This window comes from Impatiens glandulifera, chromosome 8 (genome assembly GCF_907164915.1).
Source record: "Impatiens glandulifera chromosome 8, dImpGla2.1, whole genome shotgun sequence".
In the NCBI taxonomy this organism is placed as follows: domain Eukaryota; kingdom Viridiplantae; phylum Streptophyta; class Magnoliopsida; order Ericales; family Balsaminaceae; genus Impatiens; species Impatiens glandulifera.
This window is the reverse complement of record NC_061869.1, coordinates 8,547,950-8,569,954: the sequence shown is the minus strand read 5'-3', so window position 1 is coordinate 8,569,954 and position 22,005 is coordinate 8,547,950. Positions and strand designations below refer to the sequence as shown.

General features: G+C 34.4%; 3 protein-coding genes across 5 annotated transcripts; all 3 read left to right on the top strand.

The window, feature by feature from the left end:
• The first annotated feature begins 2,556 nt into the window (after positions 1-2,556).
• On the top strand, positions 2,557-5,712 carry LOC124911364 (arogenate dehydratase/prephenate dehydratase 1, chloroplastic-like). 2 transcript variants are annotated; one of them, XM_047451838.1, is made up of 11 exons: positions 2,557-3,195; positions 3,315-3,382; positions 3,456-3,548; positions 3,617-3,817; positions 3,900-3,980; positions 4,051-4,146; positions 4,893-4,970; positions 5,040-5,129; positions 5,204-5,271; positions 5,370-5,454; positions 5,589-5,712. In XM_047451838.1, exons 1-11 carry the CDS (start codon positions 2,919-2,921, stop codon positions 5,646-5,648), a joined length of 1,197 nt encoding a protein of 398 aa, XP_047307794.1. In that variant the 5' UTR covers positions 2,557-2,918; the 3' UTR covers positions 5,649-5,712. The 2 variants fall into 2 exon arrangements, with proteins under 2 accessions (XP_047307794.1, XP_047307795.1); XM_047451839.1 differs by having other exon boundaries at positions 2,558-3,195; positions 5,373-5,454.
• A 1,193-nt stretch (positions 5,713-6,905) lies between these two features.
• Positions 6,906-9,097, top strand: LOC124912111 (glucan endo-1,3-beta-glucosidase 1). Of its 2 annotated transcripts, none has more exons than XM_047452671.1 (4): positions 6,906-7,177; positions 7,242-8,528; positions 8,600-8,627; positions 8,704-9,097. In XM_047452671.1, exons 1-4 carry the CDS (start codon positions 7,063-7,065, stop codon positions 8,837-8,839), a joined length of 1,566 nt encoding a protein of 521 aa, XP_047308627.1. In that variant the 5' UTR covers positions 6,906-7,062; the 3' UTR covers positions 8,840-9,097. The 2 variants fall into 2 exon arrangements, with proteins under 2 accessions (XP_047308627.1, XP_047308626.1); XM_047452670.1 differs by having other exon boundaries at positions 7,227-8,528.
• Positions 9,098-17,669: 8,572 nt separating this feature from the next.
• On the top strand, positions 17,670-18,758 carry LOC124912094 (5'-tyrosyl-DNA phosphodiesterase-like). Its single transcript, XM_047452653.1, has 3 exons — positions 17,670-17,827; positions 17,907-18,017; positions 18,100-18,758. Exons 1-3 carry the CDS (start codon positions 17,699-17,701, stop codon positions 18,685-18,687), a joined length of 828 nt encoding a protein of 275 aa, XP_047308609.1. The 5' UTR covers positions 17,670-17,698; the 3' UTR covers positions 18,688-18,758.
• Positions 18,759-22,005: the final 3,247 nt, after the last annotated feature.

Here is a 22,005-nt window from a genome sequence, read left to right as displayed (position 1 = left end):
GTAATTAAATTAATATCAATATATATATTTCCTTATAATTATTATATAATATATATTTTTTAATTTATAAATATTATTCTGGTACATCTTGATATACCAAAATATTGAAAATCTCATACCTTGTATGTACCAATAATTTTGGTATCAGTATAATAAACAATAAACTCATAAATAGTCTTATGGGTGTTTTAAATTTTCATTAAAAAATAAAATATAATAAAAAAAATATGATTAGGCTCGTAAAAGCTCGGCGAGTCTTACCTAAACTCGAATTCGGTTCGAATCTTAAACGAGCTGGCTCGAGCTCAGCTCGAATTCGATTTTGACTGAACTCGAATCGAGCTTTGACTGAGCGGCTCACAAGCGGCTCACGAGCGACCCGACTCATTTACACCCCTACTTACAATATGTCAATATACATCACATTTGAAAAAAAAAATGCTTATTAAAACAATTATTAATGTGTTTGAATATATTATATTTATTTAAGATTGGATACTAACTTTTTAAAATAATACAATACCACTGGATTGTAAAATATACACATTTGTCCAATTTCAACATGTAATTAATTATTATTATTTTTTTTTTAAAAGAATGAGGTTAGCATGACGTACTTCAATTTAAGGTATTTTAAATGAGAATCGAATTCGTGATCTTCAATCTTTTAAGAATTAATTTGGTCACTTGAACTACCTTATTGAGTTAAGGTGGAATTATTTCATTATAATCCATCTTTTAAGAAAAGTGTCTAATAGATTAGAACATTATAAAAAATAATATATATATATTAATAATATGTGAAGAGAAGAATTTAAGTCAACTCTTGATTATTTGTACTTTAAATTATGTTACATTTAAATAATTATTTAAATAGGAAATTTAATATCTCATCAAAAAGTCTAACACCAAATTTAAACAAATGAAACCCTTGACAATAATTTAAGTCCTATGAATTTAACTACGAAATTAAATATTTCAAATTCGACTCCTGTTAAGAACACTCTCATCTAAATCTCAATTTTTGTTATCTTATTACTTTATAAAATGGTTCTATTGTTTCAAAAAATAATAATATATATATGTAAAGTGAACACCATTCATATTATGAATTTAATAAGTTTGTGACTAATTTGTTAGGACGGTGCTTTCACTAGCTAGCAATATTAATAAAGGTCATTATCTGTATTCTGTAATAGGGGTCATCAATTAACTTAATTTATGTGAGATGTTTATTTCTATATTTGATACTATATTAATTAAATAAACAATTGGCAAGTTGTTTCATGGTCTCTAACATTGTTAGTTGGTCTATTGCCAAAACGTTATTAAGGATGATAGTTGGCAATTTGTGGTAATATATATTATTATATTACCACAATGTTATTAAAAATATTAAATAGCTCATGTCATGATTATTTATTTTATAAAATATCTATAGTATAGATAATTTTATTTTCCTAAAACTCAAAATATGGTAACAAAGAGTTTGGGCATTGTTGGGTCAAAGTTCCTTTAATTTTTTTTTAATTTTTTAACAGTTTTTAAAAGTAATTATAGATATATAATATTGTAACATTAAAATTAATAAAAATAATTTTACTTAGTTGGTTATTTATTTTTTTATAAGATGAATGATATAAGTAAAAAGTTTAAACTTAAAAAATATACATTTTCATTTTTTATATGTAATTTGATAGAATGTGGAGTGCCTTTAATGTATCACCAAATTGTGAATTATGTCTCATAATTTTTGTGTTGTTATTATTAAAGGAGACTGAACTATTCATAAATTTGAGTGGGGATAAAATTAAAAAAATAACAAAAAATAATGAATAACGAGTGAATAAAAGTAAGTTTTTCTCATTTTTTTAATAATTAGATAATGAATTAAATTGAAAAAATTAAGAAATTAGAGGGGGTGAACTTCAACCCCGAGTCCTAACATAAATTCGTCCTAATTGTGTCATATAAAACTTGAATTATCACAATTTTAATATTCAAGCTTTTCTTAATTGGACTAAACATCCCTCCTCTTATTTTAATGTATTATTTTCATTTTGTAATTAATTTGCTACATTTTTTTTTTTTGAGATCTACACATTCTAATTTGTCGAATGTTGTTTAAGTAACTAAAAAAAGGAAATTTGACGAAATGGCCCTAAAGATGGTCTTATTTGAGTTTTTGACCGGCGCATAAAATTAAATGCACGGATGACACCTTATTTTGTTTTGGACGATTTTACCTCAGTAACTAGACGTCCACGTTCGCGAGACCCAAATATGGGTCATTTAGTCAAATTTTCCCTAAAAAAAATGTGTAATTTAAAAATTATTTAAAAACTTCGAAGAGATAAATTTAAATTTATTTTTAAAAAAAAATTAAAAGGACATAATTTTGTGTAAATTTGACCCATTTAAAATGTATTTATATTTTTTACAAAATATACACTTCAAATTTGTAAAAGTGAAAAAACCCATTGTTTTGGTCAATGTGTGTGAAAACGGGTATGTTTTTCCACGGAATGCATATATATATATCTGTGGGTTAAACCCGGTGGGCGTTTGCCGTCTATTCATCGGTGAAAGAGACTGGATTTCGGGTTTACGAGTCTTCATCACTTCACCCCCACTGGATTCGGCGTAAACGTGTTCTTCTACCTCTCTCCGTCGCCTACCCACTGTAATTCTTAGCCCAATTCTCCATTTCTCAAAAACCCACTTCTAAATCCTACCCTTTCTCCTTTCTGGGCTCCACCCCTAGCATTAATGGCGCCATACTCGAACTACTTTCCCCAGAATGTCACGCCAGTTTCTCCATTACTCACCAAGACCTAATTGCTTTCTCCGCTCCTGATGACTCTAGGGTTTCTCTATCATCTCTGTTTACATACTAAACCTTCATTTTCTCTTTTAAAATGGCTCTAAAGGCTTCTACAATCTGGGTTTCCGCCGACCGTTGTCGTACTCAATTCGGTTTGACCTCTTTAGGATCCCATCGTTCTGGGTCACCTTTCAATCTAAGATTCGATCTTGAAATTAATCGGAAATGGGAGTGTTGTGCGTCCCTAACTCATACAGCAATTGAAGATGATCAGGAGAAACTAAGACCTGGGGTTATCTCAATTCATGGTAATGTTGATCATCAAATTACTGAAACCAGAGGTCTCCTTAAGGATCTGAGTTCTCTTCCAAGTGAGTATACATTGTCTTTCATTGTAATGTAAAAATCTAATCTTTATAGTGATTTTTCCTGCAATGTAGCTGTAATAACCTGATAAGTTGATTATATCTATCTGCATGATATATTGCAGGACCGCTATCTGCAAATGATTTTTCGCCTTCTGTTGGCGATGTATCCAAAGTTCGGGTTGCTTATCAGGTATGCAATGCAGTACTATAGAATAACAATCAAAATGCAACAAAAGTAATTAAATTGGGGATGATTATTGCAGGGAGTTCCTGGTGCTTATAGTGAAGCTGCTGCAATAAAAGCATACCCGGAATGCGAAACTGTACCCTGCGATCAATTTGAGGCTGCGTTTCAGGTTCAGTTATCAAAATATGTTAGCTTTCTGATTTTTATATGCGAAATTCAATTAATATTCTATGGCAGGCGGTTGAATTGTGGTTGGTAGACAAAGCGGTTCTTCCAATTGAGAATTCGGTGGGTGGAAGTATTCATCGGAATTATGATCTTCTACTCCGGCATAGACTTCACATTGTAGGAGAGGTTCAGTTGGTTGTTAATCACTGTCTATTGGCATTACCCGGTGTCAAGAAAGAGGAATTAAAACGCGTTTTAAGTCATCCACAGGTTCAATCTTTCACTTTCCTTATATTTGCTCAAGCTTTTTTTTGTCTCTGAATGGAAAATATAAAATTAAATCTCCTTCTAGGCACTTGCTCAATGTGAAATGACGCTGCATAAATTGGGAATAGTTAGGGTGAATCATGATGATACTGCCGATGCAGCTCGGGTAATGTCCACAAGTCTTTTTGTGGCGATTTCTTACCAAAACAATTTTAACAATTTTTTTTGTGGGACAGACTGTAGCTACTGAAGGTGTAAGAGATGTTGGAGCTGTTGCAAGTGCTAGAGCTGCAGATATTTATGGCCTTGACATTGTTATTGAAGGAATACAGGTAAGAACCTTGGATGAAGTTTATTATTTGTTGCTCTTAAATTTTTTGCCATGATGGCTTCTGGCCCCAAATCTAATGAGTGGAATGATAGCAAAATCTTATGTGATTGTTATTGGTTTCCTGACTAATCATTCTTGGATTTTGTTGAATATTGAATATGCAAATTACAAACGTAAAAGAGTGGAAATCAGTAGAAATTTATTCCAATCGCTAGCCATAGATTAAATCGATTGAATTATATTCCATGGTTTCAATCTGTGTTAATCTTCATATATGGAAAAGGCAAAAAGTGATTTATATAGGCTATAGGCTAAATGGATTCAATTCTTTCCTCGGTTGTGTGAATCGGGGAAGTTAGAATTAGGGAGGATGATTGGCAGTGCTAAGTTTGTATCTAGGCTATCCATCTTCAAAGTCTTTCAATTCCTCAAGTTGTCACTGTTGGAAGAAGATCTCTAATCTTTCTTTTCTAGTTTCAGTCAAGGTACAAATAGTATAGATGATGTTATGCTATGATCTTCTTTCTTAATCTTTTGAAAAATTTAAAGCATCAAGAAATGGGTATTTATTTATTATTCTAGGAATCGATATATATCATCATCTTCATATACTTTTCGATTGACCTACATGTACATCTTATAAGCTCCAGTATGAGTAAAGAATCTGTAACTATTGCTTACACATCTTTAGATTTCTATGTTTTCTCTTCTCGTTCATTCTTTTTAATTCTTTCTTAACTTTGACAGGATGAGTCGGATAATATCACCCGTTTTCTGATACTAGCAAGAGAACCTATAATTCCTGGCCCAGATAAAGGCTATAAGGTATACAGTTTCCTTATTGTTCTGTCAAAATGTATCCATCCATTTGAAAATAAATTGTTTTCTTGACAGACGAGCATTGTCTTCACTCTAGACGAAGGTCCTGGAGTGCTTTTCAAAGCTTTGGCAGTGTTTGCTCTAAGGGGTATCAACTTAACAAAGGTAAATTCTGGACACATTGGGTTTTATCAGTGCAAAATTATAATTTTTTTTACTGAAATTGTCTTAATTTGTAGATTGAGAGTCGACCTCAAACGAAAAATTGGGTAGGGGTCATTGATGACACTGATCGAGGAAATACCAGGTAAATTTACTATGGACATTTGTCACATTTTGTTCTGTCTATCTATATGAAATGAAATAATCATATGATGTTTTCGAACTACTTCTGAATGGTGGCAGCAGGTACTTTGATTATCTCTTCTATATTGACTTTGAAGCTTCAATGGCGGAGCCTCGAGCACAAAATGCACTCGGACATCTTCAGGTTAGTTGTTATTGCAACAAAATTAGTAAATTTACCAAAATCAGAATAACGTATCCTTTCTGTAGAAGACGAAAGTGCGATCTTATATTGGATGTTTTCATAATAATCAAATTCATCGTCTCTACACATTGCAGGAATTCGCTAGATTCATTCGAGTTCTTGGTTCTTACCCTATGGACACTACTATTCCATGAAGAGATTATCAATATCTGTTATATGTTCATACACTTGGTTTCCAAGTATGGAAGACAATTTTCTCAATAGCCAATGTCCCCTAGGATTTTTTTTCTAGAAGCTTCCATTGTTCCATATTATTTTTTATCTTCAATTAGGTGAAGGGTTGTTCTTTGTCATGGATGTTTTTTATTTATTTATATGCTCTTAGGCTAGTATTTTTCTTTGTTGACATATCTTGTTTTTCGATATTTATTTTAACAAAGTTGAATACATTTTGCGAATGCTATTAGATAGTATTTTTTTTAAACAATATTCAATTCTTCTTATTTGTAAGATATCTTTGCTTGTGTTAAACCATTCATGTCATTTGTTTCATAAAGTTAGGTTTTCATCTCTGGAAGACAATTTTCTCAATAGTTAATGTTCCTTAAGGAAGTTTTCTAGAACTTTCCATTGTTCTATATTTTTTTTTCTTAAACGATGAATGAGTTATTAGGATAAAACTTAGTTTTTATCTCAAAATTTAACCATCATATTATTAATCAAATTAAACAATTTTTTTTAAAAAAAATTAAAAAAAACCTCAGAAAAACCCACTTCCTCAAACAAGCTCTTAGTTGGACCCATGATTGAGTTTTATTTTTTTTTGTTGTAATTATGAAATCTTATATAAAATTAGATAAATTATTAATAAATGGTTAATTTTCTTAGTAAAAACATTCATACAATAAAGGGCCAAAAAAAACCAGCTGGAATTCAACTGCCATGCCAGTAGGACTGCTGCAAATATGCTGTTACAAAAAAATTGGACCCATTTTTATTGTATTTACTCTAAAAATAATTTCCATCTAGAATCTTTTTTTTTTTCTTTCAAATTACTTATTACAAACATATTTCCTTTTTCTATTGCAAATGGGCCATCTCAAAATAATGCCAATTTGAAATAAAGAGAGAGGTTTGATCTTTTGTTATTAAGTTTTTTTTCCTAAAAATATCATGTTTTTTTTATTTAAATAGATAAAAATGAATGATTAGATAGTTAAATTTCGAAATAAAAACTCAAAAAAACCCAAAAAAACACTTTCAAACCGAGCACTAAATGTAAATATTAACACAATTAAAGTCTATATTTCTATTTTAAATACACCATATATCAATACTTATAAGTGATTGAATTTCAAAAGAGATTAGTTAATTAATTCATTAGAATCAACTTGGTTCTATGAGCTTATTATTATTAAACTATGATTATGCAAAAGCTCACAAGAAAGATCTATGTCTTTCTTTCTCTATCTAGTATCTTCAAATGTCGTCTTCTTCATTCTTCTCTTACGTTGTCCAATCTCCCAATTCAAACCTTACTCCCACCAACATCAACAACTGCAAAAACATCGATATTTCCTAAGATTATAATGCTACTCATCTTCCTTAATGGGTAACAACCAGACCTCCCACTTATCTCTAATGGCGAATTCTAAGCTCACCCTTTCACTCCTCTTTCTCTTCTTCCTCATCACCCCTTTCAAAGCTTCCCCTTTCAATCGAGGTAAGAAAACCCACAACACTTACTAAAATCGTTTGATTTTCACTTAAAGGTTTCATTTTTGCAGAAATTAAGGAGCAACAGAAGCTGGGTAGGGAAGAACCCTACGTGGGAGTGAACATTGGTACAGATGTTTCCAATAACCTCTCTCCTACTGACTTAGTATCGTTCTTACAGTTGCAGAAGATAACCCATGTCCGTTTATACGACGCCGATGGTGATATTCTCAAAGCTTTAGCAAAAACCAAGATCCGGGTTATAATCAGTGTCCCAAATAACCAGTTAATCGGAATTGGCACATCAAATTCCACCGCTGCTACTTGGATCGGTAGAAATGTAGTCGCTTACTATCCAGATACCCTAATAATCGCAGTCGCCGTCGGCGATGAAGTTCTAACCAGTGTACCTTCATCCGCACCTTTACTAATCCCAGCAATTGAATCGCTTTACGCCGCACTCGTCGCCGCGAATCTTCACACGGAAATCAAGATCTCAACACCCAATTCCGCGTCTATCATTCTAGACCCATTTCCTCCATCTCAAGCCTTCTTTAATCAAACCCTTTCCCAATACATATCTCCCTTGCTTCAATTCCTATCGCGAACGCAATCTCCCCTGATGATGAATCTCTATCCCTATTACGTCTTTATGCAGAACAAAGGCGTTGTACCGTTGGATAATTCTTTGTTTAAACCATTAACGCCTTCAAAAGAAATGGTCGATCCCAACACTCTTCTTCACTACACCAATGTCCTCGACGCAATGCTTGACTCGGTTTACTTCTCAATGAAGAACCTAAACATAACTGATATCCCTGTTCTAGTAACGGAATCAGGTTGGCCTTCCAAAGGGGATTCAAAAGAGCCATATGCCACAATTGACAATGCAGACACATACAATTCAAACTTGATCAAACATGTCTTTGATCGAACAGGGACGCCTCTTCATCCAGAGATAACTTCGAGTGTTTACATATACGAGTTACTCAACGAGGATTTGAGGTCACCACCCATTTCAGAAGCGAACTGGGGACTTTTCAATAGTAACAAATCGCCAGTTTACTTGCTTCATGTTTCTGGGAGTGGTAGTTTCTTGGCGAATGATACAACGAATCAAACTTTTTGTGTGGCAATGGATGATGTTGATCAGAAAACATTACAGACTGCTTTGGATTGGGCTTGTGGACCGGGGAGAGCGAATTGTACAGAGATTCAAGCTGGGGAGAGTTGTTATCAGCCGAATAATGTGAAGAATCATGCTTCTTATGCGTTTGATAGTTATTATCAGAAGGAAGGAAAGAGTTCTGGATCTTGTGATTTCAAAGGAGCTGCCATGATCACCACTACTGATCCAAGTGAGTTTTCAAATAAAGTCATATAAGATTAGTGTTTATTTGGTTTGTGATGTGTATATTTTTGGATGTAGGTCATGGGAGTTGTATATTTCTTGGAAGGTGAGTGTAATTTTCATTATGTTCATAAATTAGTTTGCAATTTGCAATTAGGTTGATTTATTGGTTGTTTTTGCAGCAAGCAAGTAAGCAATAAGACAAAGCAGGTAGTGAACTCAACTGTAGCCAGTGTTAGCTCGCACCACCCGAGTGGAATGGATAGTGGTTTATTCGTTTTCTTGGCCTCTATATTGTTGTTACATTCATTCTCATGAATGCGAGTCACCCCCTCAGTTTAGTTTTGTGGGTTCTTTCTTGATTTGGAGAAAGATCGGTCCTTTTGAGCCTTAACCCGATAAGGATAAGGGAAATGAGGAGGCGAATTGAATCACCATTGCTTGTCATTGTCTAAAAGGGGTCTTGAAGATTCAAAAATGTCAATCTTTAGGTCAGAATGCATTAGTTTATATATTTATATATATATATTTTTGTTCTTCATTGTTCTGGTTTTTTGAAAAAGTGTGGCTGGCTTGACTTTATGATGCGGTGCGAGTCGAAGAGATTGGAAGATAATCTAATTAAGGAAGGGATTGGAAGATATATTCTAATCAAGGAAAGGATTATAATATATATTCTAATTAAGGAAGAGATTACAAGGGATATTCTAAATTAAGTAGGGATATTCTTGTTATGGAAGGAATATCCTAAATTAGTGTAATTAAATTGTAATTAGACGTAATTCCTAATTTAATACGTGTAAGTCCTATAAATACCCTGAAGGTATTCCATTGTAAGGGAGAAGAAGATTATTAATCAGAAAACGAGGTTTCCTCAATATCTATCGACTTTCGGTATTCGTAAGAATCAACGAATCTTGATAAAGGTTCATCCTAGCCACGCACGCTGCATCAGTTGGTATCAGATTCCAGTCGACCCTGAGGTATGCCGCCCCGAAGACAGCCGCGCAACCCTACCCCTGGTGCTGATGATGGTGACCTTGCTGAGTTGCGACGTGAAAACGCTGAGTTTCGCCGTGATAACGACGATTTGAAGCGGCAGGTTGAATGGTTGACGCAGCGGATGGATGCATCTATGCACATGCACCACCCTGAAGATGATGTTACGATGACAGATGAAAACCCCTTCGGTGGTCTTCGGAATCGATCCCCTGAACGCCCCAATCATCGCTGGGAGCAGGCTTTCAGGGTGGACATCCCTAAGTTCGATGGTAGTCTATCACCGGAAGAGTTTATTGATTGGCTTTCTCAGGTTGAAGAGATTCTGGATTTCAAGGAAGTTCCTGCAGATCGTCGTGTACCCCTTGTTACGATCCGCTTACATGGTCGTGCACAAGCATGGTGGCAGCAGTTGAAACAGACACGTGTTCGTCATGGTAAGGCAAAGCTCACGAATTGGGACAAATTCAGGAAGCATATTAGGGCTGCGTTTCTACCATATAATTACGAACGTAACCTGTACCAGCGGTTCCAGAATCTTCGTCAGGGTTCTCGTTCCGTGGATGACTATTCCACTGAGTTTTACACCTTTGTGGCTCGTGTTGACCTGTCTGAGTCCCCTCTCCAGTTGGTTTCTCGCTATATTGGTGGCCTTCGCCTCCAGTTGCAGGATATTTTGAATATGTTTGATCCCTTGACTGTTTCTGAGGCACATCAGCGTGCTTCACAGGCTGAGAAACAGCTAGCTAGGCGCGGTTCGGGTAGCTTTGGAAAACAGGTTGTCCCCACTAGTGGCATTGGTTCTTCTTCCCAGTCGGCCCATCCCACCCCAGCCCCCCCTCGCGGCACTACAGCCCCCCCACAGGGACGTCCCGGTGGCTTGCGTTGTTTCGATTGTGGTGAAGTTGGCCATCGCCAAGCAGAGTGTCGCAACCCAAAGTCCACCAATCGTGGTCTTTTTACTGAGGTGGATGATCCTGACTCTGCTCTTCCTTCAGATTCAGCCCCAGTGTATGATGTTTATGATGATGAGGCAGCGGAGGAGTATGTTTCTGGTGATGTTGGCCCCCTTTTGGTGATTCGTCGATCATGTTTAACCCCTCGTGCTCCTGACAACGAGTGGTTACGCAATAATCTGTTCCATTCCACTTGTACCATCGGTGGCAAAGTTTGCACCTTCATCATTGATGCTGGGAGTTGTGAGAATGTGATTTCTGAGGTTGCAGTTTCGAAGCTGGGTCTGTCCACTGAACCTCACCCCAAGCCTTATCGCCTGTCCTGGCTGAGTCAAGGTACGGATGTTACAGTTTCCAAGCGCGTACTTGTTAATTTTTCCATTGGTTCCCATTATCGTGATGCTGTATATTGTGATGTGGTTCCTATGGATGCTTGTCACCTTTTACTTGGTCGCCCTTGGCAGTTTGATCATTCCGTTATACATGATGGGCGTGCTAATACCTACACGTTCTTATTTCATGGTACCAAAATTGTGTTGATGCCAAATCAGCCCAAGAAGGGTGCTGCCCCCACTCATCATGCGTCCCCCCCTACCACCTTGTTGTCTCGGGGTCCTTTTCAGACCGCCATGGTCGAATCGGGCATGGTGTTTGCTCTATTTTGTTCGCTGATTACCTGTGGTGCTAGTTCTAAGGTGCCTATTCCAGTGCAGCCGCTGTTACAGGAGTTTGCAGATGTTTTTCCTGAGAATCTGCCTTGTGCCTTGCCTCCTTTGCGTGATATCCAGCATCACATTGACTTGGTTCCAGGTGCTGCCCTACCCAACCGTCCTCATTACCGCATGAGTCCCAAAGAACATGAAGAGTTGCGTAGACAGGTGGAGGACTTGCTGGCTAAGGGACACATTCGAGAGAGCCTTAGTCCCTGTGCTGTCCCGGCCCTTCTTTCCCCAAAAAAGGATGGGTCTTGGCGTATGTGCATTGATAGTCGTGCTATCAACAAGATTACAGTGCGTTATCGGTTTCCTATTCCCCGGTTGGATGACTTGTTGGATCAGTTGGGTGGTGCTTCTGTGTTTAGCAAACTGGATCTCAAGAGTGGATACCATCAGATTCGTATTCGCATGGGTGATGAGTGGAAGACTGCCTTTAAGACTCGTGAGGGCTTATATGAGTGGCTGGTTATGCCGTGTGGTCTGTCGAATGCTCCTAGCACCTTTATGCGTATGATGAACCAGGCTCTTCGCCCTTTCATTGGGAAGTTTGCTCACAATCATGCTGTTAATCGCTCCACTGGTTTCAGTCCTTTCCATGTGATTTACGGGCTGTCTCCGCGTGCTCCTCTTGATTTGTTAGCGCTGCCCAGCAAGGTGCGTCCTCATTCCACTACTGCGGATTTTGTTGGTCAGTTGGCTCAGGTTCATCAGACCACTCATGACCGCTTGGTTGCTGCTACTGCCAAGTACAAGGAGAAGGCTGATTCGAGAAGGCGTGCTGTTGATTTTGAAGTTGGTGACTTTGTGTGGGCTATTCTGACTAAGGATCGTTTTCCAGCTCATGAATATAGCAAGCTTGCTGCTAAGAAGATTGGTCCTGTTGAGATTGTGGAGAAGATCAACCCCAATGCTTATCGTTTACGCCTTCCCAGCCATGTGCGTACCTCTGATGTGTTCAATGTGAAGCATCTTGTTCCTTTTGTGGGTGAGTCTTCTTCTGATGAGGATGATGCGGTTCCAGATTCGAGGACGAATCTTTTCTACCCTGGGGGGAATGATGCGGTGCGAGTCGAAGAGATTGGAAGATAATCTAATTAAGGAAGGGATTGGAAGATATATTCTAATCAAGGAAAGGATTATAATATATATTCTAATTAAGGAAGAGATTACAAGGGATATTCTAAATTAAGTAGGGATATTCTTGTTATGGAAGGAATATCCTAAATTAGTGTAATTAAATTGTAATTAGACGTAATTCCTAATTTAATACGTGTAAGTCCTATAAATACCCTGAAGGTATTCCATTGTAAGGGAGAAGAAGATTATTAATCAGAAAACGAGGTTTCCTCAATATCTATCGACTTTCGGTATTCGTAAGAATCAACGAATCTTGATAAAGGTTCATCCTAGCCACGCACGCTGCATCACTTTAGCTTGATGCATTACATTAGTTTATCTTGTAAATTATTGGGGGATGGATAGCCTGCCTGATGCTTCTAATCAAATGACTTTGATCACTTCTTTCTTGCCTGGATTTGGTGTTTCATAATTGATTGGTTTATGTCATGAAAAGAGTGAATCTCTATTGGAAAGATCCAAAATCAAGATGTGAGATTGATGATAAATAGATTACTAAGTTTATCCAAACAAAAAAACTCTAATTTTAGATTGGATTCAGTCTTTTTTTTTTTCAAACATATTATTTCAGTTCGGGTTATACTTAATAACTAATTTTAATCCACTTTAATATTAATTAAACAAAATTAACTATATAAATTCAACATAATAACAATTTTAAACAATGACAAAAAGATAAAGTTGGATATTTATTATTACATTGAATTAGTTTGGTTATTTGAATTAGGGGTTTAAATGATTTAATTCGGTCGTTTTTAAAAAACAAAAAAAAATTATCCCTACCATCGGTGTTGATTTTTCAAAAAATTTATCCGTCGATTTGCAATTATACATCAACTCGGTTTTAACAAAAATATACATATAATATAATAAAGAATATAAAAAGTAATCGAGGAACATCTTCTAAATAAAATTATAATAAATTATGTAAATATATTTGTAAATCATTTAAAACGCCATAAAATGTGTGTCAAGATATTTGAATCTTAAAAAAAAAAAAAAAAAATTGGTACAAGAAATTATGACTAAATTTTATATTCCACCCTAAAATAAAAAAATAACTCTCATCAAACTTAAAATTAAATAACATTTAAAATTGGATTAAATATCCATTTTATTTATATCTATTTATTTAAATAATAATTATTTAAATATAACAAATTTATATATATATATATATATATATAATAATGCTTCATTTTTAGTTCATTTTTAGTGTCTGGATTTCTGGGTGGAGAAATGTGGTTAATTTGAATATGTATGTGAGAGTAAATGAATACTTGAGTTGGGTTGTGAGTTGACTCGCCCGTCCATAAACTTGAAAAATTAAATAAAAAATATGATATAAGTTTCAAATTTACAATCCCACTCTACAAATTTAACATTTTAACCAAATAAGCTAATAATATTGTATAACATTTAAATAGAAGTGACGTGATTAAGTAATGATAAGATTGTTATTTTGTTTTTAACATGAATATTTTTATAATATTTTAATTTATTTTACATATATATTTTAAAACAAGATTGGTATTTAACCGTTTAACAAAAATATGAAAAATGACATTGAGAGAAAGCGGCAAAACAAAACAGAGGATAAACTCTTCAAAATGGCATTCATCAAAACCCAATTCCAGTTCAACAATGGCTTCTTGGCCATGCATCATCAAGTGCATCTTCATCAATCCTGCATCCCAGAAGACAACATGCCCTCGCATCGATTGCGCCCAAATGGTCCTGCACCTTCCCAATCCCTTAAGATTCGCGATTCCCCGGAGGAACTCGCCGATCACTCCGTCGATCCAAATGGGTTTCGTGGAACCAAACTCTTGGCCACCACAGGTTATGTTTCAATTCCAATGTATTACTTTTATTCCTGCTTTTTGTAATAGTTTATTATAGGTCTAAAGTTAAGCACTTTATCCTACTTTATAACTCTCAGATTTATAAACAGGAGAGGGTATGTGATCCCTTCACGTTGCCTCAATATATTATTCTCTTTGTCAACCCTAATCTGTCTGATTCTTCTACCTTCTTCAATTCAATTGATTCATTTTACTAAATAGCTTGGTTGACTCGCATAATATCAGAACACTTGGGATAAAACTTTCTTGGTTTTAACATCATGGTGAACCCACTCGTAGAGGTGGGTGATGGATCAACATCGAATCAGAAGAAGAAATACAACCTTGATCAATTATTCCTTCATAGAGTTGACAACCCCAATTCTATCATCTGTTCGACGATTCTAATAGGTGACAACTACTTTGGCTGGTGTAAAGCAATCAAGTTAGCCTTATTGGCAAAAAATAAGTTAGGGTTTTTAGATGGATCCTGTCCTAAGCCAACTGATCTGGTTGACACTCAACAATGGATGATTGTAGATACTATGGTTCGGTCGTGGATTATGAACTCGATCTCTGAAGAACTGAAAGGAAATTTCCGAGGAACCTACACTACACAAGAACTCTGGGCTGAAATCAAAGAGGGTTATGAAAAGAATAATGGACAAAGAAGATATGGAATCAAGAAGGAGATTAGCAGCATCAAACAGGGCTCTTTAACTTTAGAAATGTACTATTCTAAATTTAAAATGTTTTGGGAAGAGCTCAGGGGTCTTAAACCATTAGCCTGTAGTAAGAAAGAACAACCAAGTCTTGATGCTATTGAGGTTGGCCAACAAGTGATTCTTGATGATGAGGAAGACAGGCTGCTGGAATTCCTTATGGGTCTAAATGATAGTTATGAGCATGTTAAAGATCATATTTTAACTATGGATCCATTTCCTAGCATCCACAATGCCTTCACGATTCTTTTAAACGTGGAAGCAAAAAGGGAGGTTAAGATTGAACAAGCTGTGAACTTCAATGCTATGTACCGTAGAGACAATCAAGGATTCAATAGCCCGAAGTTTGGAAGAGCTGCTAACTTCTCTACAAGCAAAACTGGAACAAGGACTGGAGTTGAGAAAGGAAAATATTCTTTCAAAAATGCAGATATATGTCAACATTGTAATATGACAGGGCACGTTCAAGAAGGATGCTTTAGAATTATTGGCTACCCGGAATGGTGGAATCAATCGAAGGATCAAAACCAGAAAAAGAAAGACTCCGCAAATGCAGCCACCACACCTCTTGATGAAGAAAGTAGCCCTGAAATCTCATTCGCTGATTTCAAAATTTCCATGAAGAAGGAACATGGAGGAAGCAGCTCCAACTTTAACTCAGGTAATTTTTCTCATTGACCACAAGAGAATATCTCAAAAAACAAAATGTCTAATAAACAATTTTCTTAAAAAGATTAACTCTGTTATGACTTATGAGTTTCAGCTAAGTCTAAATGATTTAAACAAGTTAAATACAACTTGAATTATTCTGGAGCTCTTATTTATATTTGTAATAATAGAAATTTTTAATGCATAACCTTCATACTATAAAAACACCTTTAAATGTTTTTTCTACCAGATGGTAGCAAAAAACTTATCAATGAAGTAGGATTAGTATTTATTAAATGAAAATCTACAACTTGTAGATGTTATGTTTGCACCAGATTTCAAATAATATTTGATGTCGGTTGCAAAACTTATTGAAGAAACTTCTTTCAACTGAATATCTTGTGCATGACCTTAAAATGAATGTTATTTTGGGAAAAGCGACTAGAAAACATAACCATATTTTTTTTATAAAGACTACTCTTTTGGAAAAGCTTTGGGGACTACCAATCTACCATCATGTAGACAGTGTAATTCTACTGCTTTTGAAAACGTAAATGATAGTCTATCATCGAGTCCCAAATGTACTTTTTAACCTTTGGCAAATATTAGATTCACTTGATTGCAATACTCTTTATACGAGATCCCTCTGATATTATTCTAAAGAAAATTTTCCTCAAGGGAAATTTTAAACATAGTGAAACTTGTCCTATTTCTAAAATGACTAGATCTACTTTTCCTATGAGCACTTCTAAAACAAAAACAATTTTTGACTTAGTACATATTGATTTATGGGGTTCAAATAAGGAACCCTCAATACTCTTCAAACATTCATTAGATTGGTGAAAATTAGTTTTTACATCTTGTATGCAAATTAAAAAGGAGTCTTTCTTTATGGTCTTAAGCAGACCAGCTGACAATGGAACAAATAATTCTCAGTGAATCTTGTTTTTTTGGATTCAAACAATCCCCTCATGACCATTGCCTCTTCATAAAAAGAGAACAATCTATTAATACTATTGTTCTCATTTATGTTGACGAATTGCCGACAATAGTCTTGAGGCTATTAAGCATTAAGCATTTATGGGTTTAGAAATAAGACGAACATTTAAAGGCTTATTTATAAACCAACAAAATATACACTTGATATTATTGCTGATTGCGGTTTAGTTGGGGGGTAAAACCAGCTAAATACCTAATGTGTAAAGGTATTAAGCTGGAATTAACACATGACAATAAGTTCATTGAGCCTGAAAAAATTAGGTGACTTGTTGGGTGATTAATCTACTTGAATTTCACTCGCCCAGACATTGCATTCTCTGTCCAACAGTTAAGCCAATATATGCATAAACCATCTACTTTTCACTGGACTGCTGCAATTCATACTGTTCAATATCTAAGGAGAATGCCACCCCATAACAATTTTTATCCATTTATTAATAGCTTCATTCTTGAGGCATTTTCTGATGCATATTGGACAAAATATTTTGATAATAAACGTTCATTAACAGGTTATTGTAAAGCTTGATTTAGTAACAATTTCTTGGAAAACCAAGAAGCAAATACTATTGTTTGATCCTCGGTTTCTCAGGAGTCTAGCAACAACTGTTTGTGAAGTTAATGGTTATTCTTTTTACTCTCTGATCTTGGAGTTTCTATTGAACTACCCATCAGCACCAAAACCTTTGGTGTGACAACCATGCAGTCATTCATATCACAAAAAATCAGTATTCGACAAAAGAACAAAGTACATTGATTTTAGTGCAAGAAAAGCACAAGGAAGGCTTCATCAGACTACCACGTATATCTTCAAAATCACAAGTTGCAGATGTATGCACGAAACCTCTTGAAGATCAACATTTTATTATAGGGAGCGTGCAAAAAAGCTGGAATATAGGGACCTATTTGTATTAATGGTCTAAAGTCAAGAACTTATTCCTACTTTATAACTCTCAGATTTTTAAATGGGAGAGGGCCTATAGGATCCTTCATGTTGCCTAAATCTATTCTTCTCCCAATCAAACCCTAATCTGTCTGGTTCTTCTATCTTCTTCTTCAATTGATTCATGCTGCTAAATAGCTTGGTTTACTCACATTTTCATTTAAAGAAAACTGTATGATTTGGTTTACAGTTAGCAAAGATTCAAAATTACCAAGCATGGATTCAAAACCCTTGAAGATTATGAGCTATAATGTCTGGTTTAGAGAAGACTTGGAACTTGAAAGTAGGATGAGAGCCCTTGGAAGCCTCATTCGTCAACATTCTCCAGATGTCATATGTTTCCAGGTCTTCTTCTTGGTTTTTTTTTTATCATTTTTAAGATATATCTAGTCTTACAACTACTGGTGCTTTTGTAAATTTGCAGGAGGTTACCCCCAATATATATGAGATTTTTCAGAAGTTCAACTGGTGGAAAGCTTATAGCTGCTCTGTTTCACTTGAAATGGCATTGACAAAAGGCTATTTCTGTATGCAGGTGAGATTCAAAACAAAACAAAGGGCTATTTATTTTGTAATAGCATATGCATGATGTTGTTCTTGTCATCAAATGGTGGCAGATGAGCAAACTGACACCGAAATCCTACAGCAAAAATCCATTTCTTAACTCCAAAATGGGTCGAGAACTTTGCTTAGCCGAGCTCGAGATCAAGCCTGATTTGTCTTTACTGATTGCCACCTCTCATCTGGAAAGTCCTTGCCCTGGACCACCCAAATGGGATCAAATGTATAGCAAGGAAAGAGTTCAACAGGCAAAAGAAGCCATGAACATCCTTAAAGAATATCCTAATGCCATTTTCTGTGGAGACATGAACTGGGAAGATGAGTTGGATGGTCATTTTCCTTTTCCTAATGATGGATGGTTTGATGCTTGGGAAATGCTAAGGCCAGGTGAAAATGGATGGACTTACGATACTAAATCGAACAAGATGTTGTCGCGTAATTGGACCCTTCAGAGGCGGTTGGATCGTTTTGTATGCTGCCTGAAGGATTTTGAAGTTAGTGGAATCGAAATGATCGGTTTGGAGGCAATACCCGGTTTGACTTATTTAAAGGAGAAGAAAATTAGAGGGGAAGTGTGTGAATTCAAGCTGCCTGTCTTGCCCAGCGATCATTATGGTTTGATCCTAACAATCAGCTTGAAGTAGCTTCAGCTCTATTGCAAAAACTACCCTTTGTAAGCAACTTTTGTTGGATTTTTTTTGTTATGTTTATGTTGTTGTATAACAATTGTATTCCAAAACTTTGCCTTAAATATGAATGATGAAGTGTCTTTCTTTTTAATTAAGTTCAATAACTGTTATATAATAGATTCCATTCAAATTAAGTTTTAGCATTTGACTATGTAACTCGTTAAAACTGTATAATCTAAAAAAGCATAATTCTAACCTTACAAATGAACTTAATTTTCTCTCTAAAATAAGAGTAAATTTTGTTTGGTAAGCTATTTTTCCATAAAATTTTCTTTAATTTGTATAATGGTTGTAGAACTTTATCAATTTTTTATAAATTTCTATTAAAAATTTTAACTTTCACATATACTTATTATTACCGTTCCATCAGATTTTGATTGAATTAACGGTAATCATGGAGAAAAACACAAATTTAATGCAGTTCGGAAGATATATACCAAAAAGAAACAAAAAAATCATTAATACAGAAAAATGGTGGACAACGTCATCTCTTTTAGCTTTACATGTACGCCAGTGTGAAATTTTGAATTATATAATGGTTTTAAATAAATAACATATGGTTTCTGCACGTGCTCTCTTTAAATCTTGAGTTTGGAGCGTGACAAGTTGAAGTTGAGAATTTTAGAGAAAATGTTATATTCTATTACATATAGTGACGCAATCATTGGATTTGAATTATATAATGATTTTAAATAAATAACATGCGGTTTCTGAACGTACCTTTTTTAAATTATGAGTTTGGAACGTGACAAGTTGAAGTTGAGAATTTTAGAAAAAATGTTCTATTCTATTACATTACATATAGTGATGCAATCATTGGACTAATATGGTTGAATAAAAATATTATAGAAATGGATAACGAGAGTGTAGCCAATTTTGGTACGACGTGAAAGGAGAAGACAAAATAATATCAAACAACAAACAGAAAAGGGAAGCTTAAAGAACGGTAACAATTGAGGATATTGTTAAACAATGGTGGGAATACCACAACAATATGTACCGGCCAAAATGTTTGCCAAATTTAAGAAGTTGATCCGCCATACTTTGAAGGTAAAGTTGATCCAATGAAGTTCTCGATTGTAGCGAGATAGAAAAAATACGATCTGCGGCGTTTCAATTACAAGGAAATGCATGTAACTGGTGGGAAATGGAGAAGCTAACATACGTGCATGATATAAGTAAACTCTCCTATGAAAAGTTTAAAAAACTTTTTATAATAATTATTTCCCTAAGAGTTTGTGGCAGAAAAATGAGATGAAGTTAATGAATTTAGAACAGGGAAACATGACGTAACTCAATATGAAGCTCGGTTCGTGGAATTGGCAAAGTTTGCTCAAATATGGATTGGGAATGAGATCACGAAGGCAAGGAAACTCGATATGGGTTTGAGTCCCCATATTCGACAAGTGTTGGTTCCTTTTCAACTATACTCATACATTGATGTTGTAGAGAAATCGCGATTAATAGAAAAGAAAGTTAGGCATTATAAAGAAGATTAGAAGAAAAAACTCAAAAAAACGAAGAAATTCAAATATCGGTGAGAGGAGTCCAAATATCTTTACAGTACGACTCGGAGATCAAGGAATATTTCGTCACATAATCAATTTATTCAATGTTCACGCTGTTTTAAAATTATCCTACCGAGATTGTCGTTGACGAAATATCCAAAATCAAGAGGTGAGATTGATGATAAATAGATAATAACTTTATCAAAAAAAAAAATCTGCTTAAAATGAAGGTTTATTATCATCAATATATTGTTTTTTCTTTTATAATTTTAAATCTATTCTTACGGCTCTTTATACATTATCAAGACTAACATAAATTAATTTTAAAATTTATTATAATGAAATAAAATTAATTATAAAAAATCAACCTAATAAAAAAAATCGAAGTTAAATATTTAATTTTATATTTGAAAAATATTCATGTATATTAAAAATAAATAAATCGTTTAAACACAACGACAAAGCATGACATGAAATAACGAATAAAATAAAAATAAAAAATAAGAAAAAACAATATTTAATAAGTTATCGAACTCGTAAAATTTCGAGAAAAACGATTAACTAATCTGGCTTTCCTAGACGAGTCTCAGAAATCATCATAATAATAGTATTATAAATGATACGCATCAGACGACTATGATCATTGAAAGTTCGACGATTTCTCTCTAAACAGATAGTCCATCAACGAATAATTGGGATAATAACCTAAATATGTAGGTTTGTCATATTAGCCGCGTGAATCCAAATTTCTCAGCAACTACCTAAAAACTCGACATCACCCAATGAATCCTAGTAATACTCCACAAAAATTTCTAAATACTAGTCACCATCAATAATGCAAAAATAAGTGAGTTGTTGATTCAACATTTGTCGAAGTTAAATATTTATTAGGATATCATAACTTTAATTAATAATATTTTAGGTATAATCAATTTAGTACAATTATTTAAATAAATTTTATATCACTCAAATATATAGAAAAAAATAAAAATAAATAAAAATACTACCTTATCAAACTTAAAAACAAATAACATTTAAAATTGAATTAAATATCCATTTTATTTATGTTGGAAAATTTGATGAAATGAACATAATAATTGCTTTAATTAGAAAAATGATAAGCGCCTAATAAAAATTGCACAAATGACCACTCCCTATTTTTCGGACGAAAATACTCTAATCACGTTTCACGACGAAAATTAAAGTTTGAATTGAGTATAATTGTTCAACACGATCATCTCGCGACGGCACGATCGTCTCATGACGAAAATTCAAGACTGAATTGAGTATAATTGTTCAGCATGATTGTCTCGCGACGAAAATTTAAGACTAAATTGAGTATAATTGCTCAACACGATCGTCTCGCGACGAAAATTCAAGACTGAATTGAGTATAATTGTTCATCACAACCGTCTCGCGACGGGTATATTTTCGTCCGAAAAATATGAAGTGATCACTTGCGCAATTTTTATTAGGCGCTGATCATTCCCCAATTAAGGCATTCATCAAATTTCCCTTTATGTCTAATTACTTAAATATTAACCTTTTAACAACTTAACTATTTAATACTTTTTAGTTTTTACTAAGGGTGGGGAAAATTACCGATATTAAAAGTATATCAAAAATATCGTACCGTAATATATCGACTTTTAAGGTATACCGAAAAAAAGGTAAGGTATGATACTGATACCGTAATTATTGGTACGGTAAAAGTATGAGATTTTTAAAATTTTGATATATCAAGATATACCGAAATAGTATTTAT